The sequence below is a fragment of the Pavona decussata genome, unplaced genomic scaffold, assembly GCF_977016875.1.
Source record: "Pavona decussata unplaced genomic scaffold, jaPavDecu1.1 SCAFFOLD_56, whole genome shotgun sequence".
In the NCBI taxonomy this organism is placed as follows: domain Eukaryota; kingdom Metazoa; phylum Cnidaria; class Anthozoa; order Scleractinia; family Agariciidae; genus Pavona; species Pavona decussata.
Genome location: NW_028145478.1, coordinates 280001 through 296851, shown reverse-complemented (window position 1 = coordinate 296851; position 16851 = coordinate 280001). Strand labels below are relative to the sequence as shown.

Sequence of the window (16851 nt, the reverse complement as noted above, 5' to 3'; positions counted from 1 at the left end):
AACAGAATAAACAGCACCGCGGAAAAGTACTGCTCAGCACCTCTCATTTGACTTATTTGACGTGATCTAAAACCATTTGACATGCGTTTTATGGTGACAAGTAACTGATCTAACCTAATGCCCTTTCCCTTTTGCTTTATTGCTTTCGCGTATCGTTTAGCGTTTCGCATACACCACGTCAGCATGTTTCTTTTTCGTTTACCAGCCAGCGGTTCGCTAAAGCACGCAAGGGGAACTTCTGGTGCCCGAGAGCAGCCCCAGTTTATAAAGAGTAAAGCTGCCCCTCATAGAAGGGTCACCAAGCTACCCTACGCATACTTACTTTTATTACATGCCCTTACAAAAAGGTGTGAACGGCGTATACGAGAACCAAAAGTGCTTGGCCCGGCGAGCAAGCGGTCGCCCTTTTTCGAAGGTAGGGTAACCCTCCACCCAACTTTTTGCATAAAGTGCATATGAAATAAAAATTAATTACGCTTATTTGAGAGGTCTTTCAAAGAGAACAAGAATGGTGTTTTCTTTTTCTTGGATATCTTCTCTTGTTCCAGAGATATTCAAATTCTGGTACAAAAACTGAAGACGTCACACCACAAAATCAAGAATATCGGGGAAATATTCTGAGTGATGCTACTAAAACTTGGCACAAGTAACTGATCCCCAGCAGAGAGTTTAAGGATCCTCTATTCTCTGTTGATAAAAAGAAATTACACTATCAAATGGAAGTGTCACGTGAAATGAACGCGCCAGAAATAAACAGAAGTAGCGCAGGCCTTTGAAATCCACTCTAAAAGACATACTCGTGCAAGCTAAATTATACAAAAGGCTAAAAGACACGCGATGAAGTCGCACAGGCTTGTCACTCTTGGAAAAAACGCAAATTTGCTGTCATTTCAAAACCCGAAAATGTTTGTCTGTCAGCAGAAACAACGAAATAATTGTCAAGTTTGTTGTAAATTATCACCCCAGTGTAATAAAACTGTGGATTAGTGCCTCTGGCCAGAGACAGAGTAGGTCGGTATGGATTGAAACTTGAAAAATGTTAGGCTAATGTTTTTCAAGTTCTCGCATTTTTGTTTCCAAAATGCGCTAGAACAGATCACGAATTGTTCCTTTCAAGAATTGAGTTGATTTCTTTCCTCTCGTCATTCTAGAATTATCTGGCAGCTGATTGAAGGTCTTATTTATATTTCAACATTTTTAACAAAAGAAATAAAAAGCCCATAATACTTTTCCTTTAAACAATTGAGAGTACAAAGAAAGAGGATCTCAGTGTAATATGAACGGACTGAAGGCTGACTAGATCAGCAATGTTAGTAGCAGTGACCGATGTCGATGATGCCGTTGGAAGTGGACTGAGCATGATTCAGCCCACCAGGCTTGGGTGGATACACATTCCTAAACAAATACCGGAGTACAGTTGAACCTCTCCACAACGGCCACCTTGGGGACATAAGAAAGTGGCCGTTGCGGAGAGGTGGCCGTTATGGGGAGGTAGGGGTGTAATATGACACCTTTTTTTCAGGAAGTACAACATGTTTATTGTGCCAAGTTCATGCTTACTGTAGCCTATAATGGTAATCCAATCTTAAATAATATATATAGATAAAATACACAATAAAATGTAAATAATGCTTTGAATCAAAATGTTAACAAGACGAAACGAGCAAGGTTTGCAACATTGGCTATATTATTGCAGAAAATTTCTGCTTACTCACTAGCATATAAATGGAACACAATCAAAATACGTATATCATTAAAATGGATACAGAAACATAATGTTGCGAAGACAAATGTCGATTACTTCATCAGTTTATAAAAAAAAGGTTTTTGCAAAAAAGAACTGTACTGGCCGTTATCGAGAGGTTATTTTGGCAGTTGGGGAAGCACTTTAGTGGCCCTTGCCGTTGTAGAGAGGTGACCGTTGTAGAGAGGTTTAAACAAGAGGTAATGTATGGACTGTCCGCCGGGACAAAAAAATGTGGCCGTTGTAGAGAGGTGGCCGTTAGTGGAGGTTCGACTGTATCTCCAATCCAGTAAGTGAAGTTGTTCCTTAAGAAGTTTTTGCCGATTATTTTATTGAACTTGGTTAATTTTTTTACTTTGACCATTTTAAAGATACACTGGGAATGGGATTGTGGTCGCATTAAGGCTGGGAAATGGAATTTGCCCCAGCTTCAGGACCGTCCTTACAGACAACCCTCATCTTATCCAGTTGGATTTATTAAGCACATTGAAAAAATGTTACACCATTGAACAAAAGCTTAAGCATATATAAATCTTTTTCTGAACCACTAAATTTTAAAACATTCTAAATAATAATAATAATAATAATAATAATAATAATAATAATAATAACAACAACAACAATAAATGAATATTTATACAGGAAAACCCATCAGTGCATTAGTACTGTCATCAAATGGGTCCTGTTAAAAATAACTAATAATAATAAATTAACTAATAGTTACCAATTGCAACTTCCTTTACCGGTCTTTACCCTACAAACGTTCTACAACCAACGCGTGTAACTGATAGACCTGCTTTAATACTCTTGTTTGATCCTATCAGTGGTAATCTGAAACTTGCTTGGTCGATTGTGTTTCTGGTAGCCCTGTTTACAAACTCATCAGTGGTGGGAGAAACCAAGTGGTAAGAGCTACAGCTTGACTTGAGGATTATTATACCCACTATTAAATTCCACGACAGTAAAAGATTACTGATCTTTTCACCAAAAAGTACAATTCGTTGAAACTCGCTGGAAGAAAATAGAGTGGAGGTAAATCATACCTGTGTTCAACATTCCCCGATGCACTCTACCCTGGTGTTATTCGGCCGGAAATAAAAGAGTATGGAAATTAATTACGTGCTTTGGTGTGTTTATGAAAACAGGAAAACGAAAGTCGTTTTCTTTACACTTTGATCGACTGAATCGCTGTTTTGATCAAGATAGTTGTTTTAATTACTCACGAAGGACAAAGCTTTGAAACATTGACAGCTTTTATCTCTAGGACACATCATCGGCGCTAACAATTTCGAGGTAAGAACGGTACAGTAAACTGCTTACCACACTGATTTCACCGTCGCATAAGCTCAAGGTGGCTTAGTTGCATGCTGCCCTTGCTTCCTATTAACTTGTTTTCCGTTCGAAGTTAAACTCATCGCCGCTTTCATTTTGCCGTCAAGCAAACATGAGTGAATTTCTTATAGGCAGGGCGACAACAACTACCGGCATTGTTGAATAGCCAAGAAGCGAAACTCGAATATGCTGTTACCAATTCCTGATCGTGTAGAAAAGACCATTTAAGTAACTTTTAAACACTAATACGTCCTAATGTAGCCTAACAATTAAAGAAAAAGAGATTGTCTTCCCTTAAAATAAAATCGATCTAACTGGACGAGAAGAGAACGATAACTTGAACTTCCTACAAGCCCTACAAGTGAGAATCGGGAACAATACTTTCAATTGGTTCCGCTACAGGCGCCATCTTGACCCCCATCTTCTCTACCGAAATTTGTCCCGTTTCTTCTTCTCTGTATTTTTTCTGGTAGGCAGTGCCGATCGCCCCTAAACTCCATATCAATTTGAAGTCTTTAATTTTCACTTCACATCGAACAAAATAAACAGCAAGGGCTCAGAGATGTCTACACACACATGTCCGTATCAGTGCCCGTCGCTATTTTTATTATATATCAGTTGCAAGTCAAGGGAAATGATAGTATGGCTTCCCCCTTATTCCTTCGGAGATCTTTGGATATTCCATTAATAGCTTTAAATACTAGGGAACGCATTTCTAGATGATGTAATTTTGGCCTGATAACTTATTATACACGGGTTCTTATTCCGAAATGTGTTAGCTGGATACTATCACTGAAGAGGTCTTTCAGGTCTTTCACGGTCGGTTTTCGTCTGCTGGGTTTCTGATGACTACAGGGATATTATTCTTGAATGTACGTACAATTTTTTCAATTTTTGTCCCGGGCAAAAGCGGGAACAACTAAACAACCACAAAAAGTACGCAGCATACGACCAAATGCGGAGGTGTGTAAAGTATGAGTCACCTAAACACACCACTTGGTACAAAATTAAAAGGCATCAAATCGGAAGAGAGATTAAAGAAGTCTCTCCTGAGAAATAAAAAACTGTAACAGAATAAATTAAACAGTACATGACAATGTGTGACAGCATGGACAGCAAAGCAATTGTTGTTTTAAAAAAGGTTGTTCCCAACTGGATATAATTGCTTACGATTGCTTAAGCCTTTCCTTTCCTGTGAAAAAGATATAGGTAGAAAATGCTATCACGGTGTATAATAACGGATTGATATCAAGGTAGAAAATGTCAGCCAAATGTTACGTGAAATTATTTTACAGCGGCATCAGGAGGACAGGGACTGTTTCTTTACATCGCTGTTTATGACAGGTTGTTTCGATTTTTTGAGTCCTTGTAACCATCTTCATTGAGTAACTTGACCTAAACCTCGCTTAACACTCAAGTATGTGGGTCAATTCTAGCTGTTACCATCCCCCCCCCCCCCTGCCCCCGGGCACACCCTCGGGATTTGCTCTTTCTTTTCTGACGTTCAATTTCACAGCCCGCGCACACAAAAAGAGACAATTTCCAACCCCCAGGACTCTCGACATCGACTGAAAGTAGACTGCTTCTTTTTGAAAAGAAATTAACCGTTAGAGGTGGGTTAGTCTCGCCTCATACTCTAGCGTTGCAGTTTGAAAACGTTGGAAATCAAGGCGAGGATGACAGGACTTCTCCGCTTTTACTTTGTTTCTTTATGTCAATTATATTTTGCTGTCGCTATTTTCCGAGTCGGGATTCGTAGAGGTACGCGTCTTTCTGGGTTTAATATATTCAAGTACCAACAGTTCAAGTCTTTGGCTCTAGAGTGTTGTGCGATCGAACAATTTACCGGTTTATACTTTGTGCCCACCTCTGCTTATTCACATGCAAGATCAATCACGAGAATGAGTGTCGATGTTCAACCTAACTTTCGGAAGAACATGTACTCGCGCTATAGCATCATAGTCTATTGCATAAAGGCACTGGAATTCTACTGTCAACCGAAAGTGGTCCAAGTAGCGGCTTTCATATTTCATGTAAGAATCTTCTGAGGTAATTTTTTGTTTTATCAATAATCTGTACCTGGAATCATGCCGTTTGCGCATGTTTATGTCTTTGTTGGCCAAAAGTAGCAGGTTCTTTCCTTTGACTTCCTTACCATCACTGAAAAACCTAAAATGGTGATATAATTTTCCGTTTTGGTATAAAAGCAGTAAAATTGGGCGATCTTGTTCAAAACAAACCACAAACAAACTAATTAAAATTAGTTTCTGTTGTAACCATCACAAGCGCTAGTGTTGACCCCCCAATATAGCTTTTGTACACGATCGCGCCCACTGCTCCAGCGCTCTGTTTCATATTAGTTACGACGAAGAACAAGACAATTTTGACAGATTTCTTTGCCCCCAATGCGCACCGCTTGACATAGCTCCTTTAAACCTGGCACGCCCTAGGCAGCCCCACTTCGTCCCTGTTTCAGTCTGAGTATCGGAGGTGTAATCATTTTCACTGAAGCTGACATGTAATCATCGTGCTGATCCACTTCTTCTTGTCTATCAGTTGGTTTGTTGTGCAAACTCAGGTGACATTTATTTTGAATTCTAAATTATTTAAGACGGTACCTACTATTGTTACTGCGTATACGTTCTGCGCGTCTGGAGATAGTCGGGTTTCCTATGGGTGGTGTCTACTGATACAGGAATATTTTTGCTCGGTTTAAAACTATGCGGAAAAAGCAGACCTAAACAAGTGTTCTTGGTTTCCCAAAAGAAAATGAGGGTAACCATGTATTTTTCAGAGATAATTAAGCTTCAATTTAGGAAAAACAACCATACATTGCTTTATATTTTGGCGCTTTTTTAGAAATATTGTTGCTTAATTATCTCTGAAAAATGCGTGGTTGCCCCCAATTTTCTTTTCGGATTCCAAAAATCCTTGCTAAGATCTGCTTTTCCGCATAGTCATAAACCACGCAAAATACTTCTGTATTAGGAGGCACCGTCCTTAAATTTCGGCGCGAACTTCGCGTTTCTTAGCCCACGGATTTAAACTTTCGAGCTGTTTATTTCATTTCAGCGTCAGCTACGAATTAAATAACTGGACATGTTCAAATATTTTGAAGTATAAAATTATGCAACAATTAAAAGTATCCAAGTATCGATTTTAAGGTCGGGCGAACACTTGCCGTAGTGATGGAATGTAAAACGACAGGCAGCGATTCAGAAATCGTTTACATGTAGCCCCAGAATTTCCATGAAACGCTTTTAGACCCTTTTAAACTTTTTCAACATTTGCTTCAACATGCGTTCAACACTTTGTTGAACCAAATGTTGGGGGCGTTTAAACAGGTCGTTCAACATTGTCGAAAGTGTAAAAAAAATGTTGAAAGCGTGTTGAATCAAATTTAAACTGGTTTAAACTTTCGTTCAACATCGATTCAACATTTTCTTTGTTCTTGAAAATGCTGAATTGAGTTGAAACCATTTGATCACTCCGTTCATCCAACATTTGCCCAACATCCGTTCAACTTTTGTTGATCGAATGTTGGGCAACTTATGTTCAAACCGTTTAAACGGGCCTTTACATGTTCTAAGTTCCGTACATTCCTAAGCTCTTTTCCTTTCCTTGCGTTCCTGGTTCTTGTACTGCGTAATAGTTGATCCGACAAAAATAGATGTGATATTAATTTTTCTATCATCTCTGATTACTTCAGGTTATCAAACAAAAATTTGTATCCTTATGGCTTGTGCAATTCCACCAGAAGCTTCCACTAACAAGCCAACAAACTATGCACGGCTGTGCTGCCTTCTTGTTGACGTTGGGTCCCAGGCACTAAGAGAGACGTTCGATCGCATCCACGCACCGAGCAGTATTCACTCTATTTTGGCCAGTCCTTCTGTTCACCGTACTCTTTACAGCCTTTTCAAAGGTAAGAAAAAGATCCTAACCCCAGCGCAATGGATCAAATTGTATCCCACCATTCCATCCTCAGTTTCATCAGCAAGCTTTGACATAAACCTTTTACTTGTTCTTCTGAAAAACATCTGTGGATTAACACCTCCACCAGCTGGCTGGGACGCATATCCGCCCGAAACAGACAAGAGCCGTGAGGCTGACATTGTACGCTTAAAATGTTTTCGCAATACCGTGTATGCTTATGCCGAACATGTTTCTCTTGATGGTGAAACATATAATATGCACTGGCACAACATCCGGCAAACACTTGTGAGATTAGGAGGAGCGACGTATGTGACTGCTATTGACAATTTGAAGACTGCGTGCATGGATCCTGCTATTGAGGAACACTATAAAGAACTCTTGCAACAATGGCAAAGGGATGATGAGTACGTCATCAATGCCGACGAGTTGCACGACATGCGAAATGATATTAGACGCATAAAGGAACAGTTTAAAGTATTATTGGAGTCTGTATCTGTTGAGGGTAAGTATCACTATAACATGTTACTTTAGGGACCGACCATTAGAAAATTTGTGGGGGAAGGGAATATTTTTCTTGCACTTCCCGTTATTTTTTGCTAAATTGCCTTCGCAGGAGTCCTCGCTTCTTCGCACTAACAAATGTATATTTGATTTTAGTTAAGATTTGCAAGGGATGGAAGGAAGAATGGGACACGTATACAAAGGTTTTAAAACTCCTTGAGAAGCTTAGGGGTCACGTAAATCAAATTCTACACCAGGGGCCCGTTTCGCGAAAGTCCCGATAACTTACCGGGCCCGATAACTTACCGGGCCCGATAACTGAAATTGGTGATAAATGTTTTTAACAGAAGTCCATTTGTGGTAGGTTTGAATACTAAATTTTCAAATCTTACAATTCTATGAAAACATTGGCCAGGTACCATGTCTGTAATCACTGTTTAATCGGCGATAAAACGTTTAAAAATGAACTTACCGGGCCCGATAAGTTACCGGGACTTTCGAGAAACGGGCCCCAGGGAGGAATACACTTGGCGACGCGAAAAGTTTCGATGTTGCCTTTCGACCATAGGATATTTATTTTTAATGCCCTTTCCAGGAGTCCTTTACTGTGGATATTCATAAAACGTAGCTAAACTTCAACCTTTTTTCTCTAGCAAACGAGATGGATCCATGCTTTGGATAAGGCCAGGCTAGTCTCTCTTTCTCAGCATCCAGCTAAGGCCTGTACCGTACAGAAAAAAACCCAGGGTAGCATCATTACGCGGGATGCCCTGAGGGGGCATACCGTGTCTTAAAACGGGTCGATTTCTTTTTTTTTTTTTTTTTACACGGAATGCCCTGCAGGGCAGGCCGTGTCTAGGTTTGGGTCGGGTATCTTTTTTTCCCTCGTCGTAGCCACAAATGTGCACATTAATTACGCGGGATGCCCTGAGGGGCATTTCGTGTCTAAAAACGGGTCGGTTTTTTTTTCTTCGTAGTAGCTACAAATCTGTACATTAATTTATTACGCGGGATGCCCTGAGGGGGCATACCGTGTCTAAAAACGGGTCGATATCTTTTGTTTTTTCCTTTGTCGTAGCCACAAATGTGTACATTAATTTATTTATTAACCTCTCCCCTCTCCTACTCGGGATGTATTGTTCTGATTGTCTTCAACAACAGCAGCCAATCAAAATCCACTCTTGTGGCTTATATCGCGAGGGAGGGGACCCACTCACCCCTACCTGTGTGACGTCAACGCATCATTTGATATATTTATTAAAAACGGATTAAATTGTAGCGCCATATTGTTAACATGTTCTGTACTCAAGTATGCCGTTTTTAAACGGAAATTTCACCATTTTGAAGCGGTGAATCGAAAGAATAACTTCTAAGAACCACCCGACATTTAAAACGGTGGAAATTGGTGAGTTCCTGGCGAAGGAATCGTTCTTTGTTTGACAGTCTTAGACCACGACGCGAGACTGAAAAGAGGCCATTGAGAACCTCACGTTATCGTAATGGAATTTCACAAATTTCCGGTGAAACTCTAGGTCGCGTAACACAAGGGAAACAACGTAACGCGATCTTCGTGACTCAAACTATTCCATTAGCAAGGATAGTTTTATCAATCGGCGAAGCATACAGTTGGAATAAATGAATCAGCCCCAGCATCACGCGTAATGCCAGTATAGCAGGCATCTTGTTCATTAAACTCTCCCTCTCCTACTCAGGATGTATTGTTCTGATTGTCTTCAACAAAAGCAGGCCAATCAAAATCCTTTTTTGTCGCTCATATCGCGTGGGAGGTGACCCACTCACCCCTACTTGTGTGACGTCAAAGCATCATTTGATTTATTTATCAAAACCGGATTAAATTGTGGCGCCATATTGTTAACATGTTGTGGACTCAAGTGTGCCGTTTTCAAACGGAAATTTCACCATTTTGAAGCGGTGAATCAAAAGAATAACTTCTAAAAAGCACTGTACATTTTAAACGGTGGAAATTGGAGAGTTCCTGGCTAAGGAGTCGTGCTTTGTTGACAGTTCCGAACCACGATGGGAGACTAAAAAGAGGTCATTGAGAAGCTTACGTTATCGTAATGGAATTTCCGGTGAGACCCTTGGTAGCATAACACAAGGGAAACAACATAACGCGATCTTCGTGACTCAAAATATTCCATTAGCAAGGATATTTTTATCAATCGGCGAAGCATACAGTTGGAATAAATGAATTAGCCCCAGCATCTCGTGTAAATGCCAGTATAGGCATCTTGTTTTTTTTTTTCTTCGTCGTAGCCACAAATCTGTACATTAATTTATTCATTAAACCCTCCCCTCTCCTACTCGGGATGCATTGTTCTGATTGTCTTCAACAAAAGCAGGCCAATAAAAATCCATTCTTGTCGCTTATATTGCGAGGGAGGGGACCCACTCACCCCTACCTGTGTGACGTCAAAGTATCATTTGATTTATTTATCAAAACCGGATTAAATTTGGCGCCATATTGTTAACATGTTGTGGACTCAAGTGTGTCGTTTTCAAACGGAAATTTCACCATTTTGAAGCGGTGAATAGAAAAAATAACTTCTAAGAAGCACTCGACATTTAAAACGGTGGAAATTGGTGAGTTCCTGGCGAAGGAATCGTGCTTTGTTTGACAGTCTTAGAACCACGATAGTAGACTGAAAAGAGGTCATTGAGAAGCTAACGTTCTCGTAATGGAATTTCCACAATTTCCGGTTAGACCCTAAGAAGCGTAACACAAGGGAAACAGCGTAACGCGATCTTCGTGAGTCAAACTATTTCATTAGCAAGGATAGTTTTACAAATCTGCGAAGCATGCAGTTGGAATAAATGAACTAGTTAAAGCATCACGCGTAAATGTCAGTATAGGCATCTTGTTTACAATCTTGTACATAAAAATGTAGTACAATCCACTGCCCAGTATAACCAGCTGAGGTCAGGTAGAACCAAGTATCCGATACCAATCAGGACTGAAGGATTCAAGTACTTTGTAACCATGAAGTACCAGACTATAGTTTAGATTTGTCTATTATGATTATTAATATTATTAATCCTTGAATTGTAATCTGCAGGTACTACCATTAACTCCAATGGAGATGTAAATAGTCGGCATTTACTTTCTAACATGATAGCCCTTGCAGGTAGTTTGTCACCTAGACAAGATGGGGAAATGTCATCTGAAGAAACCGACACATCGGATTCCAAAGAACCAGACGTGGACCAAAGCCCAAGTACAGATTCTGAGCTTCCTACACAATCCAATATCAAAATTACGTCGGGGAGAACTGGAGATAAAAAGTCAAGTAAAGTACTGACATCATCTCATCGTCAAGCTGCCGATGCAATTTTCCCAAACGTAAAACAAACAACCTTAAGTGCCTATACTCCAAGCACAGCTTTCAAGAATCCTCCATTGTCCAATACGTATGATGCTAATGCTATGAATAGTGATGACTCGTCCGCTGGTTTTCCAGCCACTGATGAAGATCCGTCTGCTGCTGCATCAACTGATCCTAGAGGAGATACGCTTGGCAAGCGTTTATTTTCCAACAACCCTGCGGATTGTTATTCAGATCACGTTTTATATGATGACACTGCCATCTGTGACTTCTGTATGGCTGATAGCAATAGTATTTGTAGAAACTGTTTGCTGCCTGTTTGTGAAAAGTGCGTGAGAATCTATAACACCGATCTTTGCAGTGCAACAAAAGGGCAGCATAATTTTGTCGAATTAAACAAGACATCGCAGCCGATGTCTGCTGATTTCGAAGCGCTTTCAAACCAACCTGGCGCTACTGTGAATAGGGAAACAGGAGGTGATGACAAAGAATGGAAATGTTCCAGGTGCACCTTTCTGAATTCCCCAGAGCATGGAATATGTGCAATGTGTGCGTCATCTCGTGGGTTAATCTTGTGGATCAAACAGAGGTTGGGAGCAGAGTCTGCGGAATCTGCACGTTTCACAACAAAGCAGGCACAAAGGTGTGTGTACAATGCGGCAAGACTTTGGGCTTGACCGGACCTCCTGATACATGTATATAAACAATCCTTTCGTGTACACAATGAAGTAATTGTGGAGTATTCCGTAATAGTGCTGGGATGTGTTATTTCGTTTTGTTAATATATTGTAAATAGATTTCTGTAAACTGTAATTAATTCTTGTAAATTAGTCTTCTCACTACCCGCCTAGATTAGCTTTAGCTACTTGCGGGTTAGTGTTGTCTTTAAATTTTATGTTAAACATTCTTGAATAAACTTGACTTGACTTAACTTGACTTGTTAAAGGAAACTCAAACAGCAAACCTAGACTGAAATGTATAAAACCAAGAGAGGATGATCATCTCTTGATAAAAATACATTGTCGAACGTTGACTGATCCCAAGAATAGATAACAGAATCAGTTTCCAAAGAGACTGTGGAGTTGCTTCTGTGAGAAAGTGGAAACCGGCGAATATTTAGTTTTATCAACTGAGTTTATAAGGTAACTTGGCCACCGTCAAGACATCGAGATCTGACGTTTCGAGCGTTAGCCCTTCGTCAGAGCGAATCAATGAATCGTGGACGAGGTTTCGTCCAGAGACGCAAGCCTATGTACATTTGTGAGCCAGGCCACACTATTTATGAACACTGCGTGAAATGCATCATTCAAGTAATGTTAAACTTGGTTTAAATGTGACGTAAACTTAGGTTTGATAAGCTTAAGTTAACGTATGTCCTATGCATGGCCCGGGGCGGGGTGGAGGGGTACTCCCGCAAATTTTCGATAGGGATGTGCCGCGAAGGTTCTCGAACCCTGACGCTATTGGGTAAAGGAAGGGAAAACGGATACTCTTTTTAAGGACCGAACCCGAAAAATGACATCCTATTCAAGGGACCCATACAACGGCTAATGTGCACGGATAAACACAAATCTCTATGAAAATCACTTTTCTAATACTTCAGCGGACACTTCAGTTTTAAAAAGCCATTTCTTTTTCGTAAAACGTGGCGCTTGCAAGCTTCAATTTAACTGATACAATTTAGGTACCCTATCTAACGACTAATCCAGGAACGCGTTGCTAAATGAGGAAAAAAATGATCCCTTATTTAAGGACTGAGAATCTCAAAAACCATACCCTATCTCGCGGCACGTACCTATATAGCCCATATATAGGATTCCCCCCTACCCCTTCCCCGGGTTGCATGGTCAAGGTTCAACTTAAATACAGGTTTAATTGGACTAAAGCGTGCCTGGAACCATTAAATGCAAGTTTCCTTTAGTCGACATTAAAGATATCTGAAACTAACATTTAAACGCACCTGAAAGAAATGTTTAAGGTTTGTTTAATTTGACCTAATTTTTTCAACTCCGTATGCGCTGTCTAATAAACATGGCGTAAACCAGCTTTAACCCAACCTCGTTCCCAGGGCCTTTTCCCTAGCTTCCTCGTCTTCCGAGCCAACGGGGGGAATTCCAGCTAATTCCACCCGTTCCATAACTCCGAGCCTATTAAAGCTATGACAATAATATTTAGAGGATAACAAGTAGCCCCAAAGATGTTTCCTGTGTGGTCCAAAAACTGAGAGGTGATGACATCCTATGACCCAGCAAACACGTCATGAATCAGTCCCAATAGACGGCAATCTTGAAGATCTGGATTCCCCTAAAACTTCAGTAAACATACACAAAAGCTGAAGTAAAAGTAATCAAACCAATAGAAGATCACTAATATAAAGTAAAGGAATAAAGGTTACAGAGAGAAAATATTTTTTTCTTCATTTAAAAGAGGAATATCCCATTGCCTGCAATAAGTGCCTGTCAAAAATAGGTTACCATAGTAACATCAAATTCAAGATAAATTTAAGAAAAATTCACGAAGTTTCATAACGTTTTCGAAATATCAAAGAAGGTTATTGAGGTTGAAAGTCGCCACGGGCAGAATCCCCCTGCTCTAGATAGGGTGAAAGAGAATTCAATATGCATTAATTTACTCAAATGAATATATCGTTTTAGAATGTGCTTAAATGTGTTTTAAGACATTTAAACACCAAGCACCTTTTAGAAAAGGTGTCTGACGTCATTGTCCATTACTTGAAGCACTTACACCTTGACGGATCGATACTACCCCTTTTTATTAGTTGATACAACAGTAATGATACCAAAAAAAACCAAACAAGTTACGGTCATTTTCTCCACATTATATGTTACCATATGGCAGGGGCGTAGCGTCCACATACGCACGTACGCCCGTGCGTACAGCTGAGATCTGAGAAAAAAATTTTCCCATTAAATTTGCTGGGTAATAATTTCATATTTTCACATTATACTGACATTTTTCACTAGAATTCCCATTATCCAAGCATTAATGATTCAGTGCTGGCCACTAATAACTATTACGATGACAGACGAAAAATTAAGCTCCCTAGCAATCCTTCATATACATAAACATAAGAACGTGGATACTAACAGGTTGGTAACGGAATTTGCCCGTCTTAGGCCCGGTTCATGCGTCGAACTTTACATGAGCCGAACCTAATCATTTGGTTCGGCGCATGTAAGATCGACGTATGAATCAGTTAGGATCGACAGATTTGTATTTGGGTCGACCCGCCGTTCTATTCGATTGCGCCAGTCGAATAGAACAGCAAAACTTCGACTTCGATTCAGACGTCGAACTTTACATGTGCCGAACCAAATGCATACGTTACGTATAAATTATATAAATTATATCTATCCCAGAGGTCTGCGCGTTCCATCGACGTGGCATGCGTAAAGGACTTCATTCTGAACAAGATGGCGGGAAAAGAGGAATGTGCTTGTTCTTCTTGTTTCGAAACAACCAAATATGCTTGTCTGAGATGCGAAAGATTACAAAAAAAAAAAAGAATCTATTCTTGATGTGCACACGCACTTCAAACTGACAGAAACTTTTCAATACAGGCTATATCAAAGGCGAAGCCTCAAGACTTCTCAGAACAAAATCTTCAAAAACAATGTTTGAAGAAAACATAACTCTATTCAAACAGAGATTACGCAACAGAGGTTACCTCGATAACCTTATAGATAAAACTCTTTCAGAAGTCAATTTCCGCGAAAGAATGCCGGCACTACAAAACAAACAAAAAACGCGCAAAAACATTTTGCCGTTTGTGACGGAATATCGCCCTTCCTTGCCTAATCTAAAACAATTCAGATGAGTAAATGACACTTGATAGAAAATTAGCCTCTGCTATGAGAGATCTACAAAGACCCTTCCCTACTTTCGTACAGAAAAGGGAGATCTTTGAAAGACGTACTCCGCCGTAAGAGCAAATTAGCTTTGAAGGTCATATTCTTCCTATCTCGACCAATAGGAGCCGTGTTTGGCCTGTCTTCATTATTTTACGAAAGAAGCTCTTCCATGTCAGAATTCATCTTTCCCGCCATTTTGAATCTTGTCGAGGAAAAACAACAGCAGCTGACCACGAAAATCTATTTTCTCACTTTAACTTTAATTAAGTTCGACTTCAATTAGGTTCAACGTCTGAATCAACTGCCGAACTTAATTATTTGGGTCGACCTTAATAGGTATCATGTAAAGTTCGACGTATGAACCGGGCCTTAAGGGTCGAGGCCTCGCCCTTTGCTTGTGACCTGTCTTCGTTGTTCTTGTATTTTTTTTTCTTTTCGGCACACTGTAGCTTACAGAAAACACTAGGGAAATAGTTAAAATAAACAACTTTCTACTGCATTTTTGCCGCATTATATATTGAAAATGCCCTGCAAAACAACTAGGAGATGGCATTTCCGAGACCCTAAATTTCAAAAATTTCCCCCCTAGTTGTAAAAATTTTATCTCGTGCGTTCATCTTCAAAATCCCACGCTACGCCCCTGTATGGCATGCCCCCCTGAAGAAGGCAGCACTACCGAAACGTCGGTGAATATCAACCGAACTTAATAGCGTTACAGTATACCAAAACCTTTTGCATCGGAAAAACACGTCGAACTGACAAACGTGAACCTGAAAAGCCCACCAAGAAGCGCATAAAAAGCGCGCCAAAAGGCCGACAGCAAGCAATATGGAGATCACTGGCAGTGGTTCACAGGCTTAAAAGAGCAGTATATATGTAATTTATTTCTTTGTTGTTTTATTATCCCTTTTCCTTTTTGCACCAAAGATATGGAGTTTTTTAATCGTGAGATCTTAAATTTGGGCTTTGGGCAATTGCCCAAAATACCCTTAAAGACTGTCCATCAGAGCAGGACAACCAGGGAAATAACCGGAAAATATAAAATGGTACGCCTCCACTCCTCTGTAAAATGATGTAGCATACTTCAAATTAACGTTTTTCTAAACAAGAAAAGGATTTTCTCTCTCTCGGTACCTTCTGAGGTGAAGAAATCCACCCCAACTTAATTCATATTAACGTTTTCACTTAACTAATTTTAAGGATTTTCTCTCCCTCAGTACCTTTTAGGCGGCGCGTCTAGGCTTTTCAGGTGAAGAAATTCATCCCTTTGTAAAATGATGTAGATCAATTCATATTACCGTTTTCACTAAACTAGTTTTAAGGATTTTCTCTTCCTCATTACCTTTCAGGCGGCATGCCCAAGCTTTTGAGGTGAAGCAATCTAACACGCTGTAAGATATTGTAATATTTACTTTGCATTAGCATAAGGAAAACACTGAAGGATCATTTTCTGCTAAAGTATAATTGCAAGGCATTACGAAAAATCGCGTTTTAATATTCCATAAATAGTTTTTGTAGATTTGGCATAAACAAAAATCTTTGAGCGCTCTGAACTTTTATTCGTACGGCATTTGACTTTCATGCACCATTTCTTTTTTAGTTTGTACAGCAGTTGATTTAAACAACCTTACCACTGGCCTAAATTCCTTTCGACTTTTAAGCGCTCAAATAAATTTACCCGACCTTAGCTTAGATACCATGTTAGAAAACGGTTAGCCGAAAGTCTTGTCTTATCCAAAATTAATTATAACGACGTTGTCTATCACTTGGCTCCAGATTATCTTATCAGTCGTTTACAACGCGTTCAGCTTGCAGCTGCTTCTCAAGTATGTCAGATATTTCTAGACTCGGTTGGTTGCCCGTTAGTTATAAAAGGGTCTTTAACCTGTCTAAAGGGCGATTTAGACGGTACGATTTTCTCTTACGACTGTCGTATGCGATTTCTAGAGCGCGCGCTGCTTGCGTCATGTAAAAATCGTACACAACTCTCGCCACTCAACATTGCCTTTACCTACGATTGTCGTAGGATTTTAAAACATGTTTTAAAATCCTACGAATTTTTTCGTGCTGTGTGCGTCTGTCGTAAGGATGTTGTAGGTTGATTTACACGACGCGATTCGTG

The 16851-nt window shown here is 39.9% G+C and overlaps 1 protein-coding gene across 2 annotated transcripts; it reads left to right on the top strand.

Annotated features, from left to right (window-relative positions):
- Nucleotides 1-2873: 2873 nt before the first annotated feature.
- On the top strand, nucleotides 2874-12894 carry LOC146480004 (uncharacterized). 2 transcript variants are annotated; one of them, XR_014864788.1, is made up of 4 exons: nucleotides 2874-3037; nucleotides 6786-7514; nucleotides 10660-12262; nucleotides 12779-12894. XR_014864788.1 is itself a non-coding variant. In XM_085110071.1 (3 exons), the coding sequence occupies exons 2-3, from the start codon at nucleotides 6812-6814 to the stop codon at nucleotides 11532-11534; spliced, it is 1578 nt and encodes a 525-aa protein (XP_084966197.1). In that variant the 5' UTR covers nucleotides 2874-3037; nucleotides 6786-6811; the 3' UTR covers nucleotides 11535-12670. The 2 variants fall into 2 exon arrangements, 1 of the variants encoding a protein (XP_084966197.1); XM_085110071.1 differs by lacking the exon at nucleotides 12779-12894 and having other exon boundaries at nucleotides 10660-12670.
- The last annotated feature ends 3957 nt before the right edge of the window (nucleotides 12895-16851 follow it).

What these genes read in the sequence shown, in the direction of transcription:
- LOC146480004 (XM_085110071.1), top strand. Translation starts at nt 6,812, where the DNA reads ATGGCTTGTGCAATTCCACCAGAAGCTTCCACTAACAAGCCAACAAAC. An exon ending in GGAGTCTGTATCTGTTGAGG is followed by an intron (nt 7,515 to 10,659) that starts GTAAGTATCACT and finishes TAGCCCTTGCAG; the next exon opens with GTAGTTTGTCACCTAGACAA.